At 46.8% G+C, this 24517-nt stretch overlaps 1 protein-coding gene across 7 annotated transcripts in view; it reads right to left on the bottom strand.

Moving 5' to 3' along the window:
- Positions 1-23008, bottom strand: part of LOC120319312 (myosin phosphatase Rho interacting protein) — a 65975-nt gene extending 42967 nt beyond the window's left edge. For 3 of the 7 annotated variants that reach the window (XM_039368055.1, XM_039368054.1, XM_039368058.1), the window contains exons 1-3: positions 21967-23007; positions 11218-11295; positions 10673-10738 (exon numbers count right to left, since the gene is read on the bottom strand). In XM_039368055.1, the coding sequence (XP_039223989.1) occupies positions 10673-10738; positions 11218-11295; positions 21967-22086 (264 nt within the window). In that variant the 5' untranslated portion in view covers positions 22087-23007. Of the gene's footprint in view, positions 1-10672; positions 10739-11217; positions 11296-13922; positions 14371-21966 lie in introns of those variants that run through there. The other 4 variants (XM_039368057.1, XM_039368061.1, XM_039368059.1 and 1 more) reach the window with 4 other exon arrangements.
- Positions 23009-24517: the final 1509 nt, after the last annotated feature.

Here is a 24517-nt window from a genome sequence, read left to right as displayed (position 1 = left end):
AGCATGACTGGTCCTCCAATTTACGACCCTGCCTGGCAACCATCTTGCATTTACGATGGTTGCAACATCCTGGGGGGTCATAATTTGTGACCTCCTCAGGCATCTTATATCAAGAAAAGTCAACGGGGGCAGTCACAGGTTGTAGAGATGCAATGTTTCACTTAAGGACGGCACCACTTCACAAAATCTTTCCAGTCCTAATTGTGGTCATAAGTCAAGGACTATCTGCTGTTTCTCCAAACTGAGTTTCTCAAATATGGCAGAATCACTTTAGGAATATTGTAATGGTTTATTTTCAGTATATTTTCCTCTCTAACACTCAACATGCTTGGAAAAGTGTCTCTCTAGCCATTTATAAATATATTTTTAAAGCACTTCTACAACCTGATCCTCTACCTATGTACTCGGGTCATCACAACTTTCAACATTTCAGATCCCAGTCCCTTTTTTAAGGCAGTTGAAGGTAAAGCCTGCACCCTGCCTGGTTTTCATTCCAAGTTCCAAAACACAAAACTTTGCTTCACCTTCCACCGTTTGGCCCCACCAACCGTCTGAGCTACGTCATACCCCTAAAACCGAGATTTCCAAATCCTGCAAATTAAAACTTTTAAAAAAGCAAACTAAACACAGGCTCACCTCCCACTATTCTTAACACCGTAATTTTAAAAGCCAGTTTTAAAATTGGCAGCTACCTCTTTCTGGGAAGCAGCATTTCCCCCCCCCCCCAAAAAAAGAAGACACAACATTGACGGGGGCTAAAAGTATTCCAGGAGGAAGACAGAGCCAAGAAAAGGTTACATCCGACTTTCTCTACTGTGGTTTCCTTCCAAAAAGTCATCTCCGTGACTCACACCCCCTAGCCAAGACACACACACACACACACCACGTTATACTCTCTCCAAATGTCTTTTTTTTTTTTTTTTGCAATTTTCTCCGATCACTAAACCAATACATACCACAAACAGACACAGACACACATACAAGTAGTGCTCGACTTACGTCTACCTGCAACGGGGACCAGAAATCTGGTCGTAAGTCACTACGGTCATTCTGAGAAATGCACCTGACAGGGACTAGGCAAAAGAACTATGGTATAAGCACTGGGTGCAAGAGTTCCTTCAAGATTTGCAGACACATCTGAGAAAAAGAAGAAACAATGAGAGCACAAAACACAACGGCAGGCTCTGGGATGCATTTGCTTCTTACTTCATGTTTGTCTCAAACTGTGCGGTCCGTAGGTCATAGAGACCACCATTCTCCATCTGTTCATAGTTTGGGTCCTCAGGAAGAGGAACTAATCAAGGAGAGAAGCACCCTGGAACTAAGGAAGAATTTCCTGGCAGTGAGAACAATGAACCAGTGGAAGTTTGCCTCCAGAAGTTGTGGAAGAAGAGATTGGACAGCCATTTGTCTGAAATGGTCTAGGGTTTCCTGCCTGAGCAGAGGGTTGGACTAGAAGACCCTCCAAGGTCCCTTCCAACTCTTATTCTGTAAGACTGTGAGATCCTCCCTAGATCTCCTGCTAGTCAGCAGAAACCGCACCAAGGTTCCACACAAATGCCTTAGTGTGATGGCTCTGATGCCGGCGCAACATTCACATGTGGAAAGAAGAAGGTGGGAGGAAGAAGCGAAGCAATAGCCAAATCTGCTTTTTGCTGGAGGGATGGTGACAACCTTGCCGTTTCTCCTTCCAGCGTTTCAAGGAAGGCTGTGGTGAGATCAGCCAGAGGACACATTAAAAGAGGTTTGAAGTTTACTCAAGACAGACAGCCAGTCTAAACAGCAGCCAGCCAGCCAGGAGCAGAGAGGTGGATGACAAGGTTGAAGAGCCATGAATGGCTTCCCCTTAACCCCATCTGGTCCCTAGAGGAGGGATAGAGAGAGACCACTGGTGACTTTGTTCTTGGACTTTCCAAAGCTTTGGAGAAGTCCTCTTAGACTTTTCCTGAACTAGTTGGCCTCCTTAAGCCAACATGGATTTGATCCACCCGAGCAACTTCCATTTGATGGGGGAGGGAACCAGATGGGTCTGAAAATCGGAAACTGAAATTGATGTTTCTCATTTGGCATGGAGTCAGGACTCCCCTTTAATAAGGGAAGAGTTCAGAAGACTCTCTCTCCCTTGGGGGACAACCCGGCTCTCTGATGCTGCAGCTGTAGGAGATTATGAGCATGTTTAGCCTGGAGGAAAAAAGACTTCAAGAAGACATCATAGTTGTCCTCTGTTATCTGTCACGGAGAAGATGAGGCCAAAGAGTTTGGAGTTGCTCCAGAAGACAAGCCAATAAGAGCAAGGCTTTGGTGATGAAATTATGGGTCACCCGTTGAACGTTGAGTGATGCCTCCAGAATTGATTTGGCAGGTGTTGTCTCGCTAGAGTTACTCTCTAGTCATTTCCTCCAGAGGTTGTGGGGTGTTTGAGGAACTGTCCTGCAGAATCCAGAGGGCATGGGCTGGAGAGGAGGATTCTGAGCGTTGCAATCCCAATATTTCTGGAAGGCGGCTGCTGGGGAAGAGATTTGGGAAGCTGGGCTGTTCGGCAGGCAAGTCATAGTTGCAGGCAAGCATCCCCTTATAAGGAAAAATGGTCTGAGACAAAAAAAAAGGCTTGTTTGATTCAGTTGCTGAGAGAACAGAGGGTGGGAGGGGGAAGACCTTCCTGAGCAAATCATCCCAGCAGCCCGTTAGCGTTAGCATTTTAGCTGATTGCCCAACTAGAAGCATGTCAGTGAAATCTGTGTTTAAATGTACATGTCTTGAAACGTTGAGTTGGAAATGGAGGGAGAAGGAGAGCATATAAGTTAATGGCAGGACAAGGACAAATACTTTCTCCAAGTCCTCTGCATTTCTCTTCTTGCTCTGGGTTCAAAGAATTAATAATGACACCAACAGCCTCAGTCTATCGTTGATTGTTGGACCAAGTATTCAATCTCTTGGGAAGTAGAGTGACAGTCCAAGGTGTTTGAGTAGAGGAGGTCTGGAAGAAGTCCTAAACAGAGCTAAAAAGGAGATGTCTGCTAGCAAGGTCAACCAAGACAACATGACTTGACAGCAGCCATGACTACATATTAATCGGAAATCCTGCCTCTATTTTACATGTGAAAAAGAGATAGGTCTCAATTATAGGGTTGCAGCCATTATCTTGACTTCTGGACCTTCCAAACCCACTAGAGCTGGGGTCTTCAAACTTGGCCCTTTTATGACTTGTGGACTTCAACTCCCAGAATTCCTCAGCCAGCATGCCTGGCTGAGGAATACTGGGAGTTGAGGTCCACAAGTCATAAAAGGGCCACGTTTGAAGACCCCTGCATTACAGACATCCTTGGAGATGTCAACAGCACTTGTTTCTCCGTGGAGCTTCTTGAGAAACAGCTAACACCAGAATTGTCTAGCGGAAAAGGCAAAACACTGTAAATAGGGTTGTGTGTGTGTTCAAAAGGGAAAAAAGACAGGACTATTTAGTTCTGTGCATTGGCACCCACTTGCTAACAGATGGTCCTCTACATCTCCAGGTAAGGTCTGGGAAAATCCAAATCCTGATGTGTAAAGTACCAGATGGCTGCAATTAATCCATCTCCGTGGAAAACCATTTCCTGTGTTTCTCACAAGAACAGTCTAATCCGAAACAGCATTTTTGATAGCTTCTGACTAGCATAGAGAGAGGATGTGCAACCATTTCTTTCCAATTCTGCATCTGAGAACCAAAGTTCAAAGATACTCAGAGGTCTCCTACACGGCCCCCAGGATTTAAATTGGCAGCTCCGTTTTAGGAACAGCTGCATCTGTAGGTATCCATTGCCAACTGGGATTCAGAAAGAAAGGAGCCTGTGTCTTCTTAACTCTTCTACAAATAGGCCTATTGTCTGGGAAGGCGGGAAGTAACCTCAACACAATTAGTACTGTTTGTGATTGCCAAACCCAAACAGTAGCGAACGCCTCCTTATAGATCAACAAATTGATCAGGACAATTAATTCACATGTCATCTGCTGTCATGCCCAGGGGTTGCTCCATCTTAGCAACCTACCTGGTCAACATCCCTGTTCAACCATTCATGAACAGATTGGACTTCTGTGTAAGCTTAACTCGCTACTGAAAGTTGATGTTTTTGTCAACATTGGAGACCACAATCACCCCCACTGTGGTTCCCAATGCTGGAAAACATGAGAAAGAAACAGCAAACAGGGGTCAGATCCCCTCCGGCTCTCCATCGGGGATTCATGCCAAAGTCTTGACTCACGGCTGATCTTTTCTGGATGACCAATGACAGTGTCTCCAGTTTCCCTTTGCGAAAGGATGAACACTGCTCAAAGGGGTAGGAAAAGCAAGGCGGTTCCTATCTTTACTCCTTGAGTCATGTAGGGGGATTTTTGCTTCCTGTTAGGGGCATAAGATGGGGGGAAAGGCCTCTGATCTCTCCTGGTCAGCAGAGAAAGTCTGTGGAAAGCCCACCACCTCCCATCAAGATTTTCCGCCCGACAAGCACCTGATGTTCGAGCCATGAAACACCAGCCCTTCCCTTTCTCGTTGGGGAATGCTGGAGTCCTTCCCCTGGCTGTGAATTTAATTCTCCTTTTCCAAACTCCTTGCACAAAGCTCCCAGTCTCTTGCACATGCACAAACACACGTACACATAGCCCGGCATATCTGGGGCTCAAAATGCATTTGTCGACAGGATGCTGGAAAGCCGAGCTCTGTGAAGGAACAATCCTGGAGAGGCCGGAAGAGGCGTTGCTATGCGACCGTTTATTTCTGCTGCCAAAGTAAAAATAGAAAATGGAGGAGACAACAGAGGACCTGAAAGAACGGCTGGTAAGGGAACAATCTGGAGGTGGCTTAAAAATAGCCATTAATCTCTGGTGATGGGCAAAGAGCCCCCCTCTGGGCACCAAGCAGAGAAATCTGAAGTTTTGCCTCCAGGGTCACCCAGAACCCCCAAACCTATTTGTTAGCTAGGAACTTTACAGACTTATTTGGACAGCCACTTGCCAGGAACAGTATAAGGTCTCCTGCTTGAGGAGGGGGTTAGACTAGAAGACCTCCAAGATCCCTTCCAACTCTGTTATTCTGAAAAGGACTGCTCAGTTAGTCCATCATGGGTGAAGGTGACCTTCCTTTAATTGCTCAGAAGTTCTACCATCTTTTCTTCTCCGAGAATTACACACCCAATGATTGTAGACAGCTGATCTATTCTTGTTCCTTGGCACTCAAGACACCATACACAGATTTTTTTCTAGGCAATTCCCTCTCCAGGTCCAGATCTTTCCCTCCTAACCTGTACGTGCTACAGCATTGGATTGGGTCCAACAACTTCAAAACTGAAATGGAGACTCTTCACGTCATGAAGAAATGGGCTTCAGATCCTTCAACCTTTGTAGAAGCCATCCCATTCATTCATCTACTGAACATACTTTGGGCTCCATTTCATAAATGACCATGGTTGCGGTGAGCATGAACAGCACCAGAAAGAATACCTGGCACCTCCTGTTAAGGGAATGAGAAATCCCTATAGGAACCCATCTTGCACCTTGATTATTGTAATATACTCTTCATGGGTCTATTCCCCAAGTTACCTTGGAGATTTAGCTGATAGAGTGCCCATACGAAGCTGGACCCACAAGTCTAGAGCTCCCTATTTCAAATAGAATCAACTCGCCCAAAAAGATCATCTCCAGAAGCTAGGTTAGACCCAACATCACTCTTCTTTCTTAACCAAGTTAAAATGCTGCTCTACTGGAGGGCTGTCTGAGATTAATTTATTGAGGGAATGTCATAGATTTGTTTACATGATTTTATGAATTTTGATTTTTGCAATTACCGCATTCTTCTACTGTAGATATGCTTATCTGTTTTGCATTCATCTCCCTATACCACCGGGGATTGCTTGATGATGATTGTGATTTCTCCCCTGCAAGGTAACTAATTGCTTGATTGCAACTCTAATATGTAAACAAACAAATAAAAATGTGGCTTAATTGCCTCTGATCTCCACCGCTGATCTTTCTGCTTCTAGGCCTACAAAACAAAAGCAGCAGCACAAGTGTCCATCAGAATAGCTCTCCAGGTTTTCATCAGCCATCAGTTTGCGATCGATCGGTAGATGCAGTTCTGGCTTATGCTACTGTTGATGGACCTATCTGAAGTCACGCCGGCGATGACCTCCTCATTTGTGGCTCCACCCTTAAGTGACTCCTTGCTATGGAGGATCCAGGAAGCTCTTCAATGGGTTTGTCATCCCCTAAAGACGCTTCTCTTTATACACTCAAGGAGAAGTTGAATTTTCTTTCTTTGTGGGCCTACCTTTGATCTAACTTCTGTTCAGTGCTCCCTGACTTTGCTCTAAAAAAGACGACCAGCCCTAAACAATGTAATTTTAATGAGACTCCAGAGCCAAGAGGAGTGTTATTAATCGGGAGAGACACTAATAGCCTTGATGGATGAAGAACAGGCCTAGCTCCCCGTCTGCTTCTGAGATCATTTGGAGTGCCACAAGGACAAAGGGTTTACTGGGTATGAGATGCCTCTTTTCAAACATCTCAACCCATCAACCCAACTGCTATAAACATATTTATCTACGTAGCATCCAGTTTCATTATGCCAGTGCCAAGCTTTTAGAGAACTGAGAATCTCCCTAGACATTCAGCCTTTAGAGAACTGGAGCGATGCAAGAGACAACAAGGGGTCAGCCAGTTGAAGGCCAATTTAGCATCAGCAAGAGGAACCAAATGAAGGATCTGAGGCCATCAGAGCTTTATTAATCACAGCTTAACAGACGCAATAATGCACCCCCAGCAGAAAACCACATACACCTTAGTGAGTGTAGACAAACAACTGTGGCACAGGCTAGGCATAAAGAGCTATTTCCAGATAGTCCTGCTCGTTCTGCGTTCTCCTCTATCTTCTATGCAACAACCTCCATGGAAGAAGCAGGAACTTCTGAAACCTCTAGCTGATCTCATGCAAGGAGAGCTTGTAAAATGAGGTCTGAGCGGCAGGCCCTGAGGGAATCCCTGGCTGTCCAGCTCTGGGACACTCCGGGACTTGAAGTCCACCCTTCTTAAAGTTGCTGAGGTTGACAAACACTGCTCTAGGGCTTCCTCTGTCTGCATATCCAAGGCTGCAGAGTTGTCTGCAATTCCCTAGTCATGGAAGATATGGGTCCTGGGACATGATACATCATCCTAGCTGGTTTTAAAACAAGTTTCTAGCTCTTAAGACTGCGGGCAGAGATCAGAGAGTCTTGGGCGAAGTCCCATGAATGGCAAGAGTAAGAAAAAGTTCAAAACAGGCCTTGACGAGGAGACCTGACAGGTGTTCTGCTCTCATTCTAGCCTTGGAACTTCACACCTTGCTTTGCCCACAGGAAGAAATGAAAATCTCATTAGATGAGTAAGCTAGATGGGTCTTCACCCTTCTCAAGATATCAGAATAACAGAATGACAGAGTTGGAAGAAAATTTGGTTACTGGGCCTAAGTAGAGCCTTGAGGTACCCCATCTGTCATCTTGGCCAAGGGTTGGGATTTGGGATCCTGGTATTTTAAGCAAAACCTGCAATCCCCAAGCCACCAGTGGCTCCAAAAAGTAGTCCAGGTATGACTGAGATACCTGAGGAAAGTCTAATGGTGCTCAAACCAGATGTGAAGAACAAAAATGTTCAAGTCTCTAGCAGGATGGTCAAGAATGGAGACCAGAAGTGGCCTCCAATTCAAGGTGGTTTTCACCGCCAAGGATGCGAAACTGGGCAACTTGGCACTTTACATGAAGACTTCACAATGCAAGTCCAAAGTTGATGAACCACCAGCTTCTCTTTTCTCAGAACACAGTGGAAATAAGAAGGAAGAAAAAGAGAGATCTTTCAGAGAAGAAACCCCAAACAAACCAATGTGGCAAAGTCTGAGGACCTAGAATGAATTTGCTATCCAAATTCTGTCCAGGCCTTCTTGCCCCGCCCCCAAGTTCTCACAACCAGGATTCTTTCAAGTTTTTTATTTCATCCCATTTTTTCCCACATATCCTGTGGACTTGGAGAGCTGGGGAAAGGATCTGGGACATAAAAAGATTTGAGGCTTGATTGAAAAGTATGAGAAAAGCGGGAAGCTACAAAGAAAGTTTAACTTTCTTGCAAGTTCATTGACTGGTTGTAACTCTTTTGCTAAGTCATTGTTGAATGTTCAAAGAGAAGACTTCCAATAAAAATAAAGAGGGGGGGGACACATGGACTTGGGAATTCTCCAATGACAAAAGAAGATGATAGTCTGGGGGAGAAAGGGATGCACCAAAAGGGTTAAATGCCGCTGATATGATTGCTGCCAAATCACTCATTTTTGGCGCCAGGCTTAAGTAAACAGCTTAGATATAAAACACAGTACAAGCATATTAAATAAATAGTTGTTTTTTGTAAAAAAAAAAAAATACTCAGCTAAGCCAGACAAAATACCATAAAAAGAAAACAGTAATTAATTTATTTTTTTGTAAATACTTGTAAAGTTGGGTAAAACAGACGATGGGTGTGAACGTATTTTAATGTCTCACATCAGCCACTGAATCTATCATTCAGACCTCCACGTTTAAAAGGAGACTATCCTTGTGGCAAAGATGACGACGAGAACCGTGCAGCATCGGTTAAAATTATCAACTGCAATTTGAAATGTAAAGAGTTTTAAATCCTGAATTGGGTGTGTAAACTTTCCAAATCATATTCATTTTTAAGATATTCTATATTCTAGTTTGAAGAGTGATCACGTGCAGAGCCAATAGCCAGACAATGTTTTTCTTAATTTTTTTTTGAAGGAAATGTATCCCAAACTGAATTCCTTCAGTGAAATGCACCCCCAGCCTAGATCTGTTGAGAACATTCTTGATGCACCTTTTCTACTAATGAAAGCTACAGAGCAACTTAACCAAGTATCTCCTACTAATTAAATTAGAATAATTCTACAGCTGCAAAATTACGATTACAGCAGCCTGTAATATTCCTCAGTGAAGAATGCTGCAGGGCTTTGAGGGTCATTTTTATTAATTTTTCACTCATGAGTTTCTTGAGGAACATCTTCACATTCTTCAAGATCTTTCCCAACACACCTTCCCAAACCAGCCTAGGTGGGGCTCCCAATTAGCTTTGCTAGTTTTATTCCACCAAGGTGACCTCTGTCCCCAATAAAATTACACTAAACTAACTCACACAGATGAATAACTACATTTTATTTATTTATAGATATATATATAGGCAGATAAGGAGATCAGCATCACATCCGCTTTCTTAAGTTTTGCAGGAAAAGCAAACCAGAAGCTCCTCCCTTTTTCGTCTAGCGCCAACTCACTAGTGAAATGTTGGTAGACACGTCAAAAGGAGTAAGATAAATATATATTTGGCATAACAGGCAATAATCGGATTGAAAAAAGTTGTAGAAGTCTTAAGTTTGTGTCAGCTGATTCTGAAAGACTAGGAAGGAGGGCATTACTCAACTTGAAGAGAAACAGAAAATCTTGATTCTTATCAGAGATGGAATGAGAAATTACAAGGATAACTGGTAGGAATCGTTTATTTAATAAGCAGCATCTCACTCCTACCCTTTCCTCTTATTGTGAAGACTTCACTGATTCCCATCTCAGATTTGTACAACATAAACCTCCAGCATAAAGCAAATCACGTTGCGAAGGACGAGATGAACAAGGAAATCAAAGCCTTTGCTCAGAAGTCTTCAGCTGGGTCAACAAACATCAAGATGCAGGCAAATAAAACTCCTACCCCTTCTGCAGAAACCACATGAATGAATTCCACCCTCTTAAGATTGGCTACTTTCTCTTCATTGATGGAGAAAGCTTTAGAGGGCAACTGAGCTCCAAAATATTGGCCTGAGCAGGAGAGGAGACAATCACAAGACCTGTGGGTGTGGAAACTAGAAACTTCAGATTCCCACATCTTCCCCAGGAAGTATCTCTCTACCTTTTGGAAATGACAACCATGATCAAATTGCCTGCTACTTTCCTCTTCTTCTCCAGCTACTACTAATCCCAAGCATCTTCTTTACCAGCTGCTCCTCCATCCTTACATAGAAAATGTAACTTCACCACCACAGCCAACTTGATGTCATTGAGGACCATGTCCAAACATAAGCTCCTGCTGAAGGCTTACGGCCCCTGGCCCCTGATCATGGGAACTTAATTCCAGGTAGTTTTACTCAACAGGCAACTCCATTGTTGAAAATTGCCTCTCCTGGGAATGCTCGATTAAGAAGAGCAAGAGTAGATGGGGAGTGTACCACACAACTCATCAAAGACAAGCTCTTTTGCCAATCCAAAGGTACCATTCACCAGGTACCCAATGGCATTTTTATCTAGTTTCATGACCCAAACTAGATAACATCCTCAGTGCTGACTAGCATGGATGATGTTACCTAATTTGGGTAATGAAGCATCTGCAAGAAAACAACCAGGACCCCTCAGATCAGGAAGGGTGAGAATGGACAAGCAGGAGGAGAAGCAAAGAAGCCATTGCTGGCTGGGGAATTCTAGGGGTTGAAGTCGACACATCATACAGTCACCAAGTCCGAAGAACACGGCTCAAACTCTGATCACTTGCGACCTTGGAAGCCCTCACCTCCTCACCAGCCCACCGTGAGCATTAAAAGAGAGGAAATTGCCTGATTTCAAAATCAAAAAAACGGACTCACCATCTCGTCCAAGGCATAGCGGAGAAGACCATGTTCGTAAAGGATGAAGAAGCGGCGTTGCCATTTCTTAAAAAAGGGAAAAGAGGCCACATGGTTAAAATCGCAGATAATTGAAGGCTGCAACAAGCCAGTTTTCAAATGAGGTCTCCCCAGACTGGGGGGCTTTCAGAATTGATGGAATTCAGCGTCCATCCAGATTTGTGGTGGAGAAGCTGTTTTGTTTTCCTTCTCCTCTCCATTCCTCCCCATTTCTGCACACCAGAGGAATAATATCTGCAACCTTTTAAGACATCAAGGGACCCCCAAATGTCTGGAGTAAAACCCCAGCTGTCCAAAAGTTGCTGCCCCAACAGAAAGAAAACTGAGGATCATGTGCTGAAATCAAGGTCCTGCAGTTATTCGAGCACTGAAAAAAACAGATCCCTCTCTCCTAGTCCATCTGGATAGCGAGAAGGCTGGCATATAAATTTAATAATAAATAAAATTTAAGAAATTTGAACTCGCTGCCCTTCATAGCCCAGCGAGGAGGAAGGAGCAGCCCTTACCCGGGAGCGATGCACAGGGTTGTCAAAATCCGTGCCTTCGGGCGCTAGTAGCAGCCATCCACCATAAATAGGCTTGGCCTGAGAACAGAACAAGGAAAAGATAAGTTTGATTTGTTTTAAAGGGTACAGTTTCCAACAATTTACTCTGTGATGCAATTAATAGCACTGGAAGGGCCAGTTATAAAATCTGGCAGAAGACAGACAAGGTCATCCTCATTTAATGAGCACAGTTGGGACTGGCAAGAAGGTTGTTAGGCGAAGCAGTTGCTAAGTGAAATGTACATCTATGCTTACAACTTGACTGGTTATGAAGTGATTTTTTCATTATTCTCATAGCTGTGAATGGTTGCTAAATAAAGACTCCCTGTACACACACACACACACACAAATGCATTGTGTCTGCAGGATGCAAGAACCTTCCCCAGGACTGTGTGTGATATTGTGCCTCTTTAAGTGATCCTCCAGAGCAGGATTGATTTCTGAATGAAGCTTTGGAAGAGAACAGCAAACCGTGAAAGAAATCGAACTGAGTCAACATCAACAACTTACACACAACTGAGATCTGACCTGAAGTGCCGTATTGCGCATCTTTTGCAAAGCGCCCCTTCAAAGACACGTCGCTGCATTAAAAAGCAACTTATAAAGCAACAGAGTCACTTGGGGTGTTTTATTTTTTTTGATAAATTTTTATTTTATTTCCAAAGTGAAAATACAAACTTCCACGGAAGAACAGAAAACAAAGCAGTTGATCAGAGTCTCTTTTTTGAGATGGGCAGCTACAAAAACCAAATAAATAAATAAAAATTAACTTCTTTCCTTAAACTCAGTGGGCATCCAGGTCTAAATTTGTCCCCTTCTTCCAAGAACGGAACTAATCTTGAAGATTTTATTTTTGAAACTCTGAATGTTCCCTCCTATCTAAAATAAATACCTGTAAATACCTTGCAGCAGAAATAGCCTTTTCCTGGTATATTCCTAGCTCGGGGTTAGTAATCAAAACCAAAACAAAAATGGACTGTTCGGTTGTTGTTGTTGTTTATAAACAAAAACCAAAACCCACAAACTCTGAAAAAAGCTGAAGCCAAACAGGACTTGTTTATTTGAAGAAGGCACCAGCCAAATAAAAACCAGTTCCTGTAATTTAAAAACAAAAATATCTTGAGCTCAGTGAATGAAGCCTCCCCTAAACCTGTTCTGCAAGTCCAAGGATGTGTTGCAAGATGCTCTAAAGCCAGGTCTGCAACCATCTCCAGATAAAAGAGGGGAATCTATCAGTGCTCCACCCTGTTTGAAACAAGGAAATCGCAAGGCTTGGTTTTTTTTAAAAAAATGCCATTCTCTGAACTCGCAACTGGTATGTATCAGAAGCGTTTCTGATAGAAATCAAGCCAAAGAGAAGATAAAATGGGTCTGGATTCCCTGTGCAGACATGCATTTCTCTGTTTATCCTTGTTTATTCATTCTTCTTGGGCCCAGATAATGTGACACACCCACCCCAATATTCTCTGCAAATTTATGCTTAAGTGGGTAAAATGAACAGGCCTCCTTCACAGAAAAAAAACACGGTTTGAGTGGAGTCGAAAGAGTTCCCACAACATGGCTGAGCAAACTCAAACTTGACCCAGGAATTTCAACCCCATTTTCCTCCTGCAAGACCATGGATCCCCGTCCCATTTCCCTTTAGATGCTGGATTAAGGAGCAGCATTTTTTTTTTTTTTTGCCCTATGAGAAAAGCAAACTAGACCTCATGAATATCTAAGTGAACGCCAAAATGTCTGCTTGCTTTGCTGTTCTTCTCACTTCCAAAGTTTCTAGTCCTCTTCACCTGATGCGCTTTAAATTTATTTTACAATGCAGCAGGCTGATCATGCTCAATTATACAAAACAGCAGAGCCTTAACAACCGGGTGGGCAGATTTAACTTCAGGATTCTAGACCTAATGAATAATGAAAGTACCTTTGAAAAAGTATGCAGTTGAGTAGGTGATGACAGGGGTTTTTTTTAAGGCGGTGGGTAATCTTGTACAGCAGAAAAAGAATGCAAAGATTTTCAAGGGGCCCAGAAAAATGCCACTCCTCATAATTCTCTGACCCACCCTGGAGCCCACAAGAGGGAAACAGAAGTCTGCAAATCTATGGGGTTTTTTTATTTTTTGTTTTGCTTAAATTTGCTAGTGTCTCCAAATTCAACTTAATTCAGTGTCCCATTAGGCCTTCCTTTTCATCCCAAGTTGCCCTGCGCTACTAGAATCTCAAGAAGACACCGAGAAGGAAGGAATTATTCCTAATTTAATAATGTTAATTAGGCTGGCAGAGGAATGAGGACAAACCCATTGCAGATCTTGGCTTCTGCCCACAAACCCTGATCCTTTTGGATAAAGACGATAATGACAGCATTCAGAAACCCACAACGCTGATTCAGACAAGCTTGGGGAAATATTTGCCAATCAAAAAAAAAAAAAAGCATACATATATGAGCTTGTGTACAAGGAAGGGAGCAAACATGCAAACTCTGGCAAAGTTGCAACCTTCTTCAGGAAGCACTTGCTTCAAAAAAGAATCTCCTTCCTTGAAATCAATAAACAAAATTGAGGATCCCTTCCGGCTCCATTGAAGCGCTGCTGGGATCCTCAAGCCCCTCGCCCCCTTTCCAACCAGGCGTTCTGGTTTATGGTTCCGTCCCTTCTTTCCAAATCTTAGCAAACCTGGATCTCAAAGCCGGCTTCCTCCAGCGCCTTCCAGGAGTTCCTGATCCGCCCAAACTTCCCTCGGCTCATGATCTGATCATCTGCGCCCCTCTCCCCGGGGCCCGTCTCCTTTCTGCTCGGCGGAGGTGCCGCCTTCCTTCCGTCAGGGGACCTGGGTCCCCACCCACACCTCCGCACAGCCCTACCTGGCCCACACCCTCGGTGGCTCACGGCAGCCGCACCCCTTCTGAACGCAGCAGCAGCATAAGGCTACCTGCTCTCCTCTCCCAACTGCCGAGGGAAGAACAGAATGACAAGAGTTGGAAGAGCCCTCCGAGGTCTTGTAGTCCAACCCCCTGCTTAGGCAGGAGACCCTAGACTATTTCAGACCAGTGGTCATCCCATCTTTGATTTAAAACCTCCATTGATGGAGCAGCCACAACTTCTGGAGGCAAGGAGTTCCACTGGTTAATTGTTCTCACTTTCAGGAAGTTTCTCCTTAATTCCAAGTTGCTTCTCTCCTCAGTTAGTTTCCATCTGTTGCTTCTTATCTTTGCCTTCTGTGCTTTGGAAAAATAGGTGCCCCCCTCCCTCTTCGGGGCAGCCCCTCAAATATCAGAAGACTGCTATCATGGTTTATTTTTCCTTCCTTCCTTCCTTCCTTCCTTCCTTCCTTCCTTCCTTCCTTCCTTCCTTCCTTCCTTCCTTCCTTCCTCCCTCCCTCCCTCCCTCCTTTTCTTTCCTTCTCTTCATACTTTCTGATTTATTTTTTTTCTTTTCTTTCTTTCTTTCTTTTTTTCTTTCTACTGATGCACTGAGAGCAGAGCAGCAGAGAAACATTAGCAATTAACAGACAGATTCATCCATGGAGACCTAGTGCTGTGACATGAACAGTTATCAACAACTTTTTTTCAAAAACCAGACACTTCATATGGATTTTTCTGAGGAAAGAAGGCAAAAAAATGAGATGATTATTTACGGGGTTGAGGATTAAACAAAATATGTGGAGTAAGGCAGGCGTTGAAGGGATTTTTGTAACGTCTAAGAGGGAGTTGGGAATATAGGATTGTAATTATCTGTTGAAGCGAAGTTTGGAAGTCATTATATTTAGTTTCTTGTCTGTTTTAGTTTCCTTGCAACATCTTTTGTTGTGCTTTAGATTTGTCTTTTGCGTTATGTAAAATTCTCAATAAACACAAAGAGAATAGGCAGAGTTATGTTACTTAGGAACCCTCTAGGCTGAAAACCTCATTAACACACCTTTCATACATCAACAGGAAGAAAAATCTCCACTCTCAAGAGGAGTCTACCTCCAAATTGTATATTGAGAGACAAGAATCACCTCTCAGATTATACACCGCTAGGAAAAGTGACATTTGAGTGCACGAGGCTGGTATGCAGACTACTGCACAACCCAATTAATAAACAAACCTTCCTTAAAAAGGCAGGACAGGTCAGAATGAACTATGCAGTAATAATAATAAATTTGGGCTCTGATTCAGGGTATTAAAACTGTAAATTCCGAAAGCTCGTACGGTCATAAATTTATTTTGCAGAAGTTCAGGCTGATTTTTTTTTTTTTTTTGACTCCCATCTATTTACATCCCCATCCTTGTCTCTCTGTCACTTGGAAGAAATTCCGACTTGCCCCAGGAGAGTGGCTGTTTGCAAGGCAGGCCCTCCTGAAAATGCTGGGGGGGGGGGAGGATTATGTCAGCTCCCTCCAACCCCAGGAACCTTTCCATTGATATTGCAGTCGATCCAAAATGTCAACACTTATTTATAAACAGCTTGCCATGATATATAAGACGTAGGTACACCGTGATCCCGTCCTTCTGAAGATCCCGCCATGGCTTGATCCTATTTAAATCCTGTCTCGCTGCTTTCCTAAAACTCTCAGCAACTGCAGACTTATTTATTTTTTAAAGGGAAAAAGGAAAAAAAAAAAAAAAACCTCCTGGTATACTGATAATCAAAGTGCCAAAGGCATTAAAAAACAAGGGGAGCCTGGGAAAATGTTTCCAAGCTTAGAGGAGAAGAATTCCCCCGGAGGCTGGCCCGTCCAAACACGCTCAGCAGATCCCCATCAGTCAAAGGGAAGAATGCTCGTTCGGGGCCAGGGAAGGAAGGAGTTGAAGACGCCTCGGGGTTTTGGGGGCGGCACAAAAACAGATTTGGGTCTGCCTGACTTTTCTTGCGAAGGAAGGAAGGAAGGAAGGAAGGAAGGAAGGAAGGAAGGAAGGAAGGAAGGAAGGAAGGAAGGAAAGGATGATGGATAGCAGTAAGGCAGACAGAGATGAAAATGAGGAAGGAAGGAAGGAAGAAGGAAGGAAGGAGAACTAGGTAGAAGGAAGGAAAGGAAGAAAAAAAGAAAGGATGATAGATGGATAGCAGGAAGGTAGAACAGAGATGGAAATGAGGAAGGGAAGGAGGGAGGGAGGGAGGAGAATTAGGTAGAAGAAAACAGGAAGGAAGAATCATCTTCTCTAGTTTCCTGAATGGCACCAGAAAACAAAATTGCAACAAAACATTTTGCCCAAAGCACACTAAATGGAAAAGCTTTCAAAATAAAACTAAAGGTCTTCATCACTGCCTCTGGAATTACAGTAGGAGGTAGGCCCTCCTGCTCTGATCTCCCTAAAATAACACTGTCTGTCTCCAAAGGGTGCAAGCTTTAGCTGCATATGATCTGCCTGCCACAACACAACACCAAAGTCCTGGTCCCACCGTCACACCTCGCTCCATCTGATTCTCCGCAAAACCTCTGCTTTTGCTAAGGATTAGCAGAGTTTTCTATAACTCTCCCCTTCACCAACTGCCAAACGTTATGCCAACCAACACAACATTTGCACAACGCTTTACTTTATACATGCAAGGTGTGCACCAGGCCTGGATTTTACTAATTCACAGAACTGTGGCTAAAGCAAGGCATATATGCAAACTGAAACAAGGGAATCAGGATTCAGGGTTAAAAACCAGCCTTACAGCATCCAACCCAGCTTTTCACATGCCTTGAAAATGCCAAGACTTAATTTCCCTTTTAAAACATTCCTTGCCCACCCAATCAAGAGATGGTGTCTACTTCCTCCTTTTGCAAAAAAAAAAAAAAAAAAAAAAGGCAGTCTTGAAGCTTGTTGGTTGCCACAGCAAACACTGGAAAGACATCTGACATTTAGCTAAAAAAAAACCCAAAATCTTCATTTTAATCTTCACGATCAGCCACCGACCATGGATTTAGGAATTCAATGGCAATTCAGAATTAACCGGCAATGCTTTCCACGATCTGTTTATTTAAAAGCAATGATTTTCAAAAAAGCTGGGGAATTCTGGGAATTGAAGTCCATCTGAAGGTGGCCAAGTTTGAAAATCATTGCTTTAAAGGGAAAGGAGCAGAAGACTTGGGTGCAAACAATGCCGAAATCTTTTTCCAAAAAGATGGCATCCATAATCGATTTGGGCTCTGCCTTGCCATCTTCCGAAACTCATCGAAAGTTTTCATGTCCAAATATACCGAAAAGCTAGCCAGATGTAGATCTAAGAAAGACGCCCCATTAAATTCTAAAGGACTTTAAAGGAAACCCGGATCAGATTATGCCCAGATTAGGGCCAAACTCCTGATTAGCACGTACAAGGTTAGCCCAGGAGTAATCTCCTTAGCAAAGATCTCACTTCCCTCTTTTGACTGTAAAAATCTCATCTCTGTTTCCAGAAACTGCTTTGCAATAGAGACGGGGAGTTTTGCTAATAAGCCAAATATCTTTTCGGGGGTCCCAGAGATCCCTGCAAAGTAGGACAAGCCTCAACATTAGGCTTTTGCTACCAACTGAAAAGTTAGGCCCTAGCCTTTCGGAAGGAAGGAAGGAAGGAAGGAAGGAAGGAAGGAAGGAAGGAAGGAAGGAAGGGAGGGAGGGAGAAAGAGTGAAAGAAAAGAAAGGGAGAAATGCCTTTTTCACTGTTGGGTACCTCATCGCATCTTCCCAACCCTTAGCAGTCCTTTCAAAGGTGCACCATCGCATCGCATCAACTATGCACTGGACCGTTTCCTTTAAAGAGCAGCAGAATAATCCTGGGTACACACTGTGTTACACTGTGGTCAACAGGTATTTGTCCGCCTCACCTGTGTGGTGTTGGGTACCTGGCTGACTTTGTGAGTCATCCATTCTCTTGGCCCTTCACACAAAGCTCAGGTGCACATCAGTGTTGCTGAACGCTCTATGGGCACACGGAAGGACCTATGAAATAGCTTCACCATTTATTTCCAAAACCAAGAACACTGTGCCGGGCACGTGCCAGGGAACCATTTAAATACCAGCTGCTAGTCCTCAATACACAAGAGGATGGATTGCTATTCAGCACCTTTGCATTCATATTCAGCTTCTTTTCCTGAGAACTGACTGGAGAATCAAGGAAGGGAGATAAATTGATATATATATTTTCTTTTCTCCAGCTTAATTCAGTGTTACTTTTCATTTACATATTTACCAGCCAGAATATACCCAATGGCTTTGATTTTTTTTTTTTTTTTTGGCAACAGAATTTTTATAATGACTTAGCACTTTATATCACTAATAGGTTTTCCCAGTCTTCATAAACTGCTCTTTTTAAGATAGATCTTTTTTTTTTTTTTTGCACTGTAGTTTAAGAATTCATTTCCCCTCCTGTATTTTCAAGACACAAGAAAAGCAGGTTTCTAATCCAGGAACTATCCTATTATTTTATCTGGGATGATGACTGCTGTTTATAGCATTCAGGGTTAAGCTTTCCTTTTCTTACAATAAGTCCCCCAAGAAACAAAAATATACCAACTTCTGTGGTCTCAACCTACCAAAAGCCTTTTTTTGCAAAACAAAAACAAAATGTCAGGTTTGACTATCTGATTTCTCCACCAAATTTGGTAACCGTCTGCTGCTGCTGTTTAATTGCATGTAAATATCCTGGCAGTGAAAAAAAGAGAGAAGAAAAAAGTTCTGCCAGCTAAGAGCTAAGATGAGATAATCTGCTCTCCAAAACACCAAACAGAAAAACAAAGCAAAGCCAGAACTTGCTTTCTCGCTGATCTCGAGCTTCCTAATCGGAAGATGCAAAGCGAACCAATCCAGGAGGAAGAACAAATGGCTTTTGGGTTTTTTTTTTTTCCCTAAAAGCCAGGAGAGGTGTTAAAATCCTTGGGCTACTATGTTTATGACAGGGGTCTCCAACCTTGGCAACTTTAAGACTTATAGACTTCAACTCCTCCATCAAGCCTGCTGGGGAACTGAAGACGCATGGCATGAGAAGTGTTTCTCTAACTTCGACCCAAGCAAGCAGATTGCTCTTGCACATGGAGGTTCCATTGAGCTGGCTCTGCCAATGCATTTCTCCTCCATCACAACCTTATCTGAGCTTTCTGGACCGGCAGCCTTCACCGCAAGTTACGCAAGCCAAATTCCCCGGCATCAGCTGTGGATTTGGAGAACTGCTCGTTCCTTCCCTCTGTCTAGACATTATCGCCCTGTTCTTCTTCTTATGAGGTCAGCTGAACCAGGGACACGGGATCCCATCTTGCAAGATCTGACATTTCAAGATCTACTTCCAGGAGGGTCCACCGAAAGCAGCAGCAGCTTAGATGGTTCTAAGCTATGTGATCAGGCCAAATGGAGCCTCCATATCCAGGGGCAGTACATCTCTGGTTGGGACACAGCCAGGAAAGGGTTACTGTAGGTTCTCCAGGTGGGTTCCTCAGCTGGTTGTGGATAGGCCGATGTAAGCTTGTTGGTGGATCATAGGAGTTGTAGTCCAGCGTGCCTGGAGGGAAACCAGCGCTGGTCCAGGAAAATCGGGCCCAGAGAGACCTTTTTAGAGAAAACCCCCATAAATTTCCCCTGCATCAGCCTCAAAAGATAACAGAAAAGGCTCTCCATGGGGGTCTGGGCCAAACAAAACCAGAAGTGGCCTGTTGCAAGTGGTGAATACCCCCCTCCACAAAGCAGCCCCCCTGAGAAAGGGCTACTCCAGGCTATACCACTTTACAGGGCTGGGATGATTAAAGGCCTGGAGACTAAAACATATGAAGAATGGTTGCAGGAACTGGGTATGTCTCCTCTAGAGAAAAGAAGGACGGGGGGGGGGAGAGAGGGGGTGTACATGATAGCAGTGTTCCAGTATTTGAGGGGCTGCCCCAAAGAAGAGGGGGCTCAACTTATTTTCCAAAGCGCCTGAAGGCAGGAGAAGAAGCAACGGATGGAAACTCATCAAGGAGAGAAGCAACCTGGAACTAAGGAGAAACTTCCTCACAGTTAGAACCATTAACCAGTGGAACTGCTTGCCTCCAGAAGTTGTGGCTGCTCCATCACTGGAGGTTTTTAAGAAAAGACTGGACATCTGTCTGAAATGCATAGGGTCTCCTGCTTGAGTAGGGGGTTGGACTAGAAGAGTCCCTTCCAACTCTATTCTGATTTATTGGTTCCTAACTCCTCCTCCCTACAGCCCCGCACACTGACAGCTAGCAGCTCCAGGTAAGGCTGATATGGGTCAAAGTGGGGAACATCCAGAGTCTCACCCCAGCATGTCAACCGCCACCCTCTTCAAGGTGAGGAAAGCTTCCAAACCAAACTGGAATGCGGTGGGGAAATATGGTGCCTGTAGTCCCACACAGCTGGAGAATCCCCACATTGGAAGCACCCTAACCTATCCCAGCCGTTCATCCCTTCCCCTTCCAAAGTGGTGGGGCAGTGAACAGTTATCTTTGTTTATGAACAGAACACAGACACAAACACAGTCTTTCAGGCTGGGCCGGCCACACAATTGTGTGTTTTTCTCCTTTCTAGAAGGAGATGGACGGAGAACGAGCAAACAATTCAGGCATTTTCACACCAGAGATTTAACCCCCTGGTTTTAAGGGGGAAAATAATAACAACACTAATAATACTTGAAGGCCTCAGGCGAGAAGGATGGATGGGAAACAAAGCTAAGCTGACCCCTTAGCCAGCCCCTTTTATCGCTTTACACGCACCACACACTCATGTGCATAGTTTCCATATTAGCTTGCAGATGGCGGAGCAGGGTGAAGGAGGGGGCAGCATCCAAACAGGCAGAGACCTCCCCCCCCAATAGGATTGCGAGCAGAGACTTAGAAGCGGCGCAGGAAGGAACCAGCCACGCGTGGAAATCAGGACGCCACCTGCACACGCACTCGCGCCCCGTTTCTCTATTTATAAACAGCGGCGCAATGCACGGGAGGCGGGGTGGGGAAGAGTCTAAATGCACGAGACAAATACGCCTGGCTACTCTTTCCCCTTTTTTTTGAGAAAAATGCACGCTGCTAGCGCCCGAATTGGCTGGGCCCGGTGGCGGGGACCCCGCTTTTAAAGGCGGCGGACCCTTCCGTTTACAGCCAAGTTACCTAAGCGGGATTGGGGGGGGGCGGGGGCTGGAAGCCGCATTAATCCTTTGCAAGGCGCCTGACGCTGCCTTTGATATGGCGGACCCAGCCTTTGAAATGCGAAGCCCTGGGCGCTTCAAGATTCTATCCCTCAAGGGGAAAGGGAGGGCGAGAGGGAGGGCGAGAAAGAGAAAAATAATGAAACCGCCTCGCTGGCAAGTTTACAAACGAGGTCTGGGCCTGCTGACGCTTTTGTCCCCAGTTTTCCCGGGTGAGGATAGATGGAGAAGGTGGGAAAGGATAGAAAGTATCTGGGAGGCCAAAACAAGCCGCACAAAGTAAACCAAAAGTATCTCCTTTGAAGCCTCAGGAAGGAAGCGGGCGCTGATTATACCAACCCGGCGACGGGGCAAATCTTTCGGGGGGGGGGGAATCCGCAGCCCGCCCCCACCCTGCGACACCCAAACAGGGACATTTCTTCTGCCACCCTCGCCCCCAGCCCCAGTCTGGCATTTGCAAAGTTGCTTTGCTTCTGGGCATCAACCTCTTCCCCCTCCCCGGAAACCACAGCCCACCGGCCGGGCCTCTTGGCCCCCCTCCTCGCTTCCCCCCGAGGTTCCAGCCCTGCAAGAGCCGGGACCAGCGACCCCCCCCAGCCGCTCAGGACTCCTAAACCCCCCCCCCGGCCCAAGAAGGCCTTACCTGGTTCAAATCTTCGTCGTTCAGCAGGTGCGACTCCCGAGGCTTGAAGCAATTCTGACACTTGCTTTTATTGAAAATGTTCGCCTGAAATTTCCGGCAGGGGTTTTCTTTCGCAGCCATGGCGCGCGCGCGTGTGTGTGTGGCTCCCGGGGGGAGTTCCCGGGGGGGGGGTGGAGAACCAGAAAAATCGACCCTCCAAGTGCTGCTGCTGCTGCTCCTCCCCGCGTCAGTCGTTCCGCCAAAGGAGGGCAGGCGAGGCCCCGCTCGCGCGGATCTCCGGCCCCGCCGCGCACGGCTGTCGAAGAAGGTCGTCGGAAAGGCGAGCAGTCCGCCCGCTACGCCCGGCCTCCGCCGCGGGCCTCTCTCTGCCAGCGATGCGCAGCCCTCCGGAGGGCCCCAGCGGGCCGCATCCCACGGCTCGGGCCCCCCAGCAGCCAAACGGGGGCGCGGCAGGCCAGCCGGTCCCGGCTCGGGGTCGCGCAGCTGTTCCCGGTCCGCGGCTCCAGCCGGGGGGGGCGGAGCGGAGCGGGGCGGCGGCGGAGGAGGAGGGCGAGCCTCCAGCTGCCGGGGCAGGCGGGCCCAGCGGGAGGCGGCCGGGAGGCGGCGGAAGGTCCCACGCGAGGGCGCTCAATCCACGCGCCGGCCAGAGGCTTCCACGCCGCGCCGCCCGGCCGGGACCGCCCGGCTGCTCTCGGCAGACAGCTCCGGCTCCGGCCCGGCCGAGGGCCGCGGGCCATCCATGCCGCCGCCCCCTCAGCCGGAGGAAGCCAATCCAGGGCTCGAGCCCGATCCAGGCGGGCGGCGCGGCCGAGGAAAGCGCGACGGAGATCAGCCGCGGGATGCGGCGCGGCTCCTCTCGCCGGCCCGGAAACCCGGCGGCGCGGTCCGTTCCAGCTCAGCAGCGCCTCCCCGGACGGAGCAGCTCCGGATCCCGGGCCCGGCTCGTCCAGGGCCCGCTCAGCGCCCCGCCGCCTCCTCCAAGGCGCAGGCCGCCCCTCCACGCGGGGAAGGGGCAGGGAAGGGGGCGGCGGCGTAGTCCAGCGAGAGGGAAACGCCTTGATTTCTCAGCCCCCCCCCGTCGGAGGAGATGCCTTGGAAATCACAGGGCGTGCAAAACTAAGCCAGCAGGACCCCCCCTCCTCCTCCCCCCCCAACAAAATCCCCCAGGCTCTCGCGCTGCGGAGGCCGAGCCTTTGCAAAGGTTACCAATGGGGGGGCGAGAATCCGGAAAGCGGGGAGGGGAAAGACCGTCACGCGCTCCCGGGACTCCGGGAGGAAAGGGGGGGGAGGAGGGGGGAAGAGCCCTCCGCCTCTTGCTGCTTTCTTCGCGCTCCCCCCCCAAACACACACGTTTTTTGGGGGGGGAAGTAATTGACTTTGCCCGCGATCCAATGGCGAGGAGGCTTGGCTCTTCACAAATGGACGCCCAACCCAATCGGGAAAGAGGCTGAGTCAGAGGCGGGTCCCTCCCTGCCCCACGTCATGTGCGAAAGCGCACACAATGCGCACCCAGGCGAGGGCGGGGGGGGAGGGGGCGGTTGAATAGCTCAGGCTTGGTGGACGCGCGCGGGTGGCAGCGCTTCGGGGGCCGGAGGCGGGGAAGGGAGGGAGGCAGCCGGGCCTGAGCAGTTGGCTGGCCGGCCGGCCGGCTGGCCGGGGAGGGTCCCTGCCATCCCCGGCCCGGGGAGGGGCGAGGGCTTCGCCAGACGCTTCGGGACTGGCCGATCGCAAGAGGCTGAGATTTCGGAATCGGGGCGGTGGGATCCAGCCGTCTCGCGGGGACCCCTCCTCGCTCTGAGACGAGACAAGCAGACAAAGGCTGCGGCGCGGGTCTTCATCTCTCGGGCCTTTCCTTCGACCCCGGCCCCAAAGAAACCTGCCTACCGAGCTGCCGGAACGCCGAGACGGAGCATTCACCGAGGAACGATCTTTTGTGCTGTGAGCCGCCCAGAGTCCGTTGGACACCAGACGGGCGGCAAATAAATGTAGATGGATGGATAGATGATAGACATAGTGAGAGATGGATAAATAGATAGATGAGAGAGAGAGAGAGAGACTTAATCGGACTGGCAGGCTGTTTTGCACCATCCCCTTCCCAAATCTGTGCACACTTAGATGCTGAGCTTTCCCCGCCCCCCCCCCCCATGGAAACAAGGCCACCTGATTCTGCTGCTCCATAGAAAGGAGTCAGTTCTCTTTCTATATTCTTTCCCCTTGGAAGGGGGGAGCGACTGGCCCCCCTCCCCATTCAGTCACAAACAGCTGACTGCATTGACCAGTTTTCCTTTCATACCAACCATCTATAATTATGTACAATTTCTCTGTTGCTTGGCCGGAACTTGAATTTTGTCATTTTATTTGCTGCTCATCTCGAGATGCTTCTTTCTTTCCTGCCCTTTAACCCCTTTTCGGAGAGGTAGGCCTGGGTTCACTCCCAGCTTAGGGAGTTGCAGCTCTGGGTCGCCAGTCCTGCTTGGCGAGGCCTGGGGAGGGGGTGAGCAGCTCAAAGGGGCTTTTTTCTCTTCCTGAGAGGGGCAAAGAGGCCCTCCCA

This window comes from Crotalus tigris, unplaced genomic scaffold (genome assembly GCF_016545835.1).
Source record: "Crotalus tigris isolate CLP2741 ecotype Arizona unplaced genomic scaffold, ASM1654583v1 scf7180000020608.1315917, whole genome shotgun sequence".
NCBI classification, from domain to species: Eukaryota; Metazoa; Chordata; class Lepidosauria; order Squamata; family Viperidae; genus Crotalus; species Crotalus tigris.
This window is presented reverse-complemented; position numbering and strand designations above follow the sequence as displayed.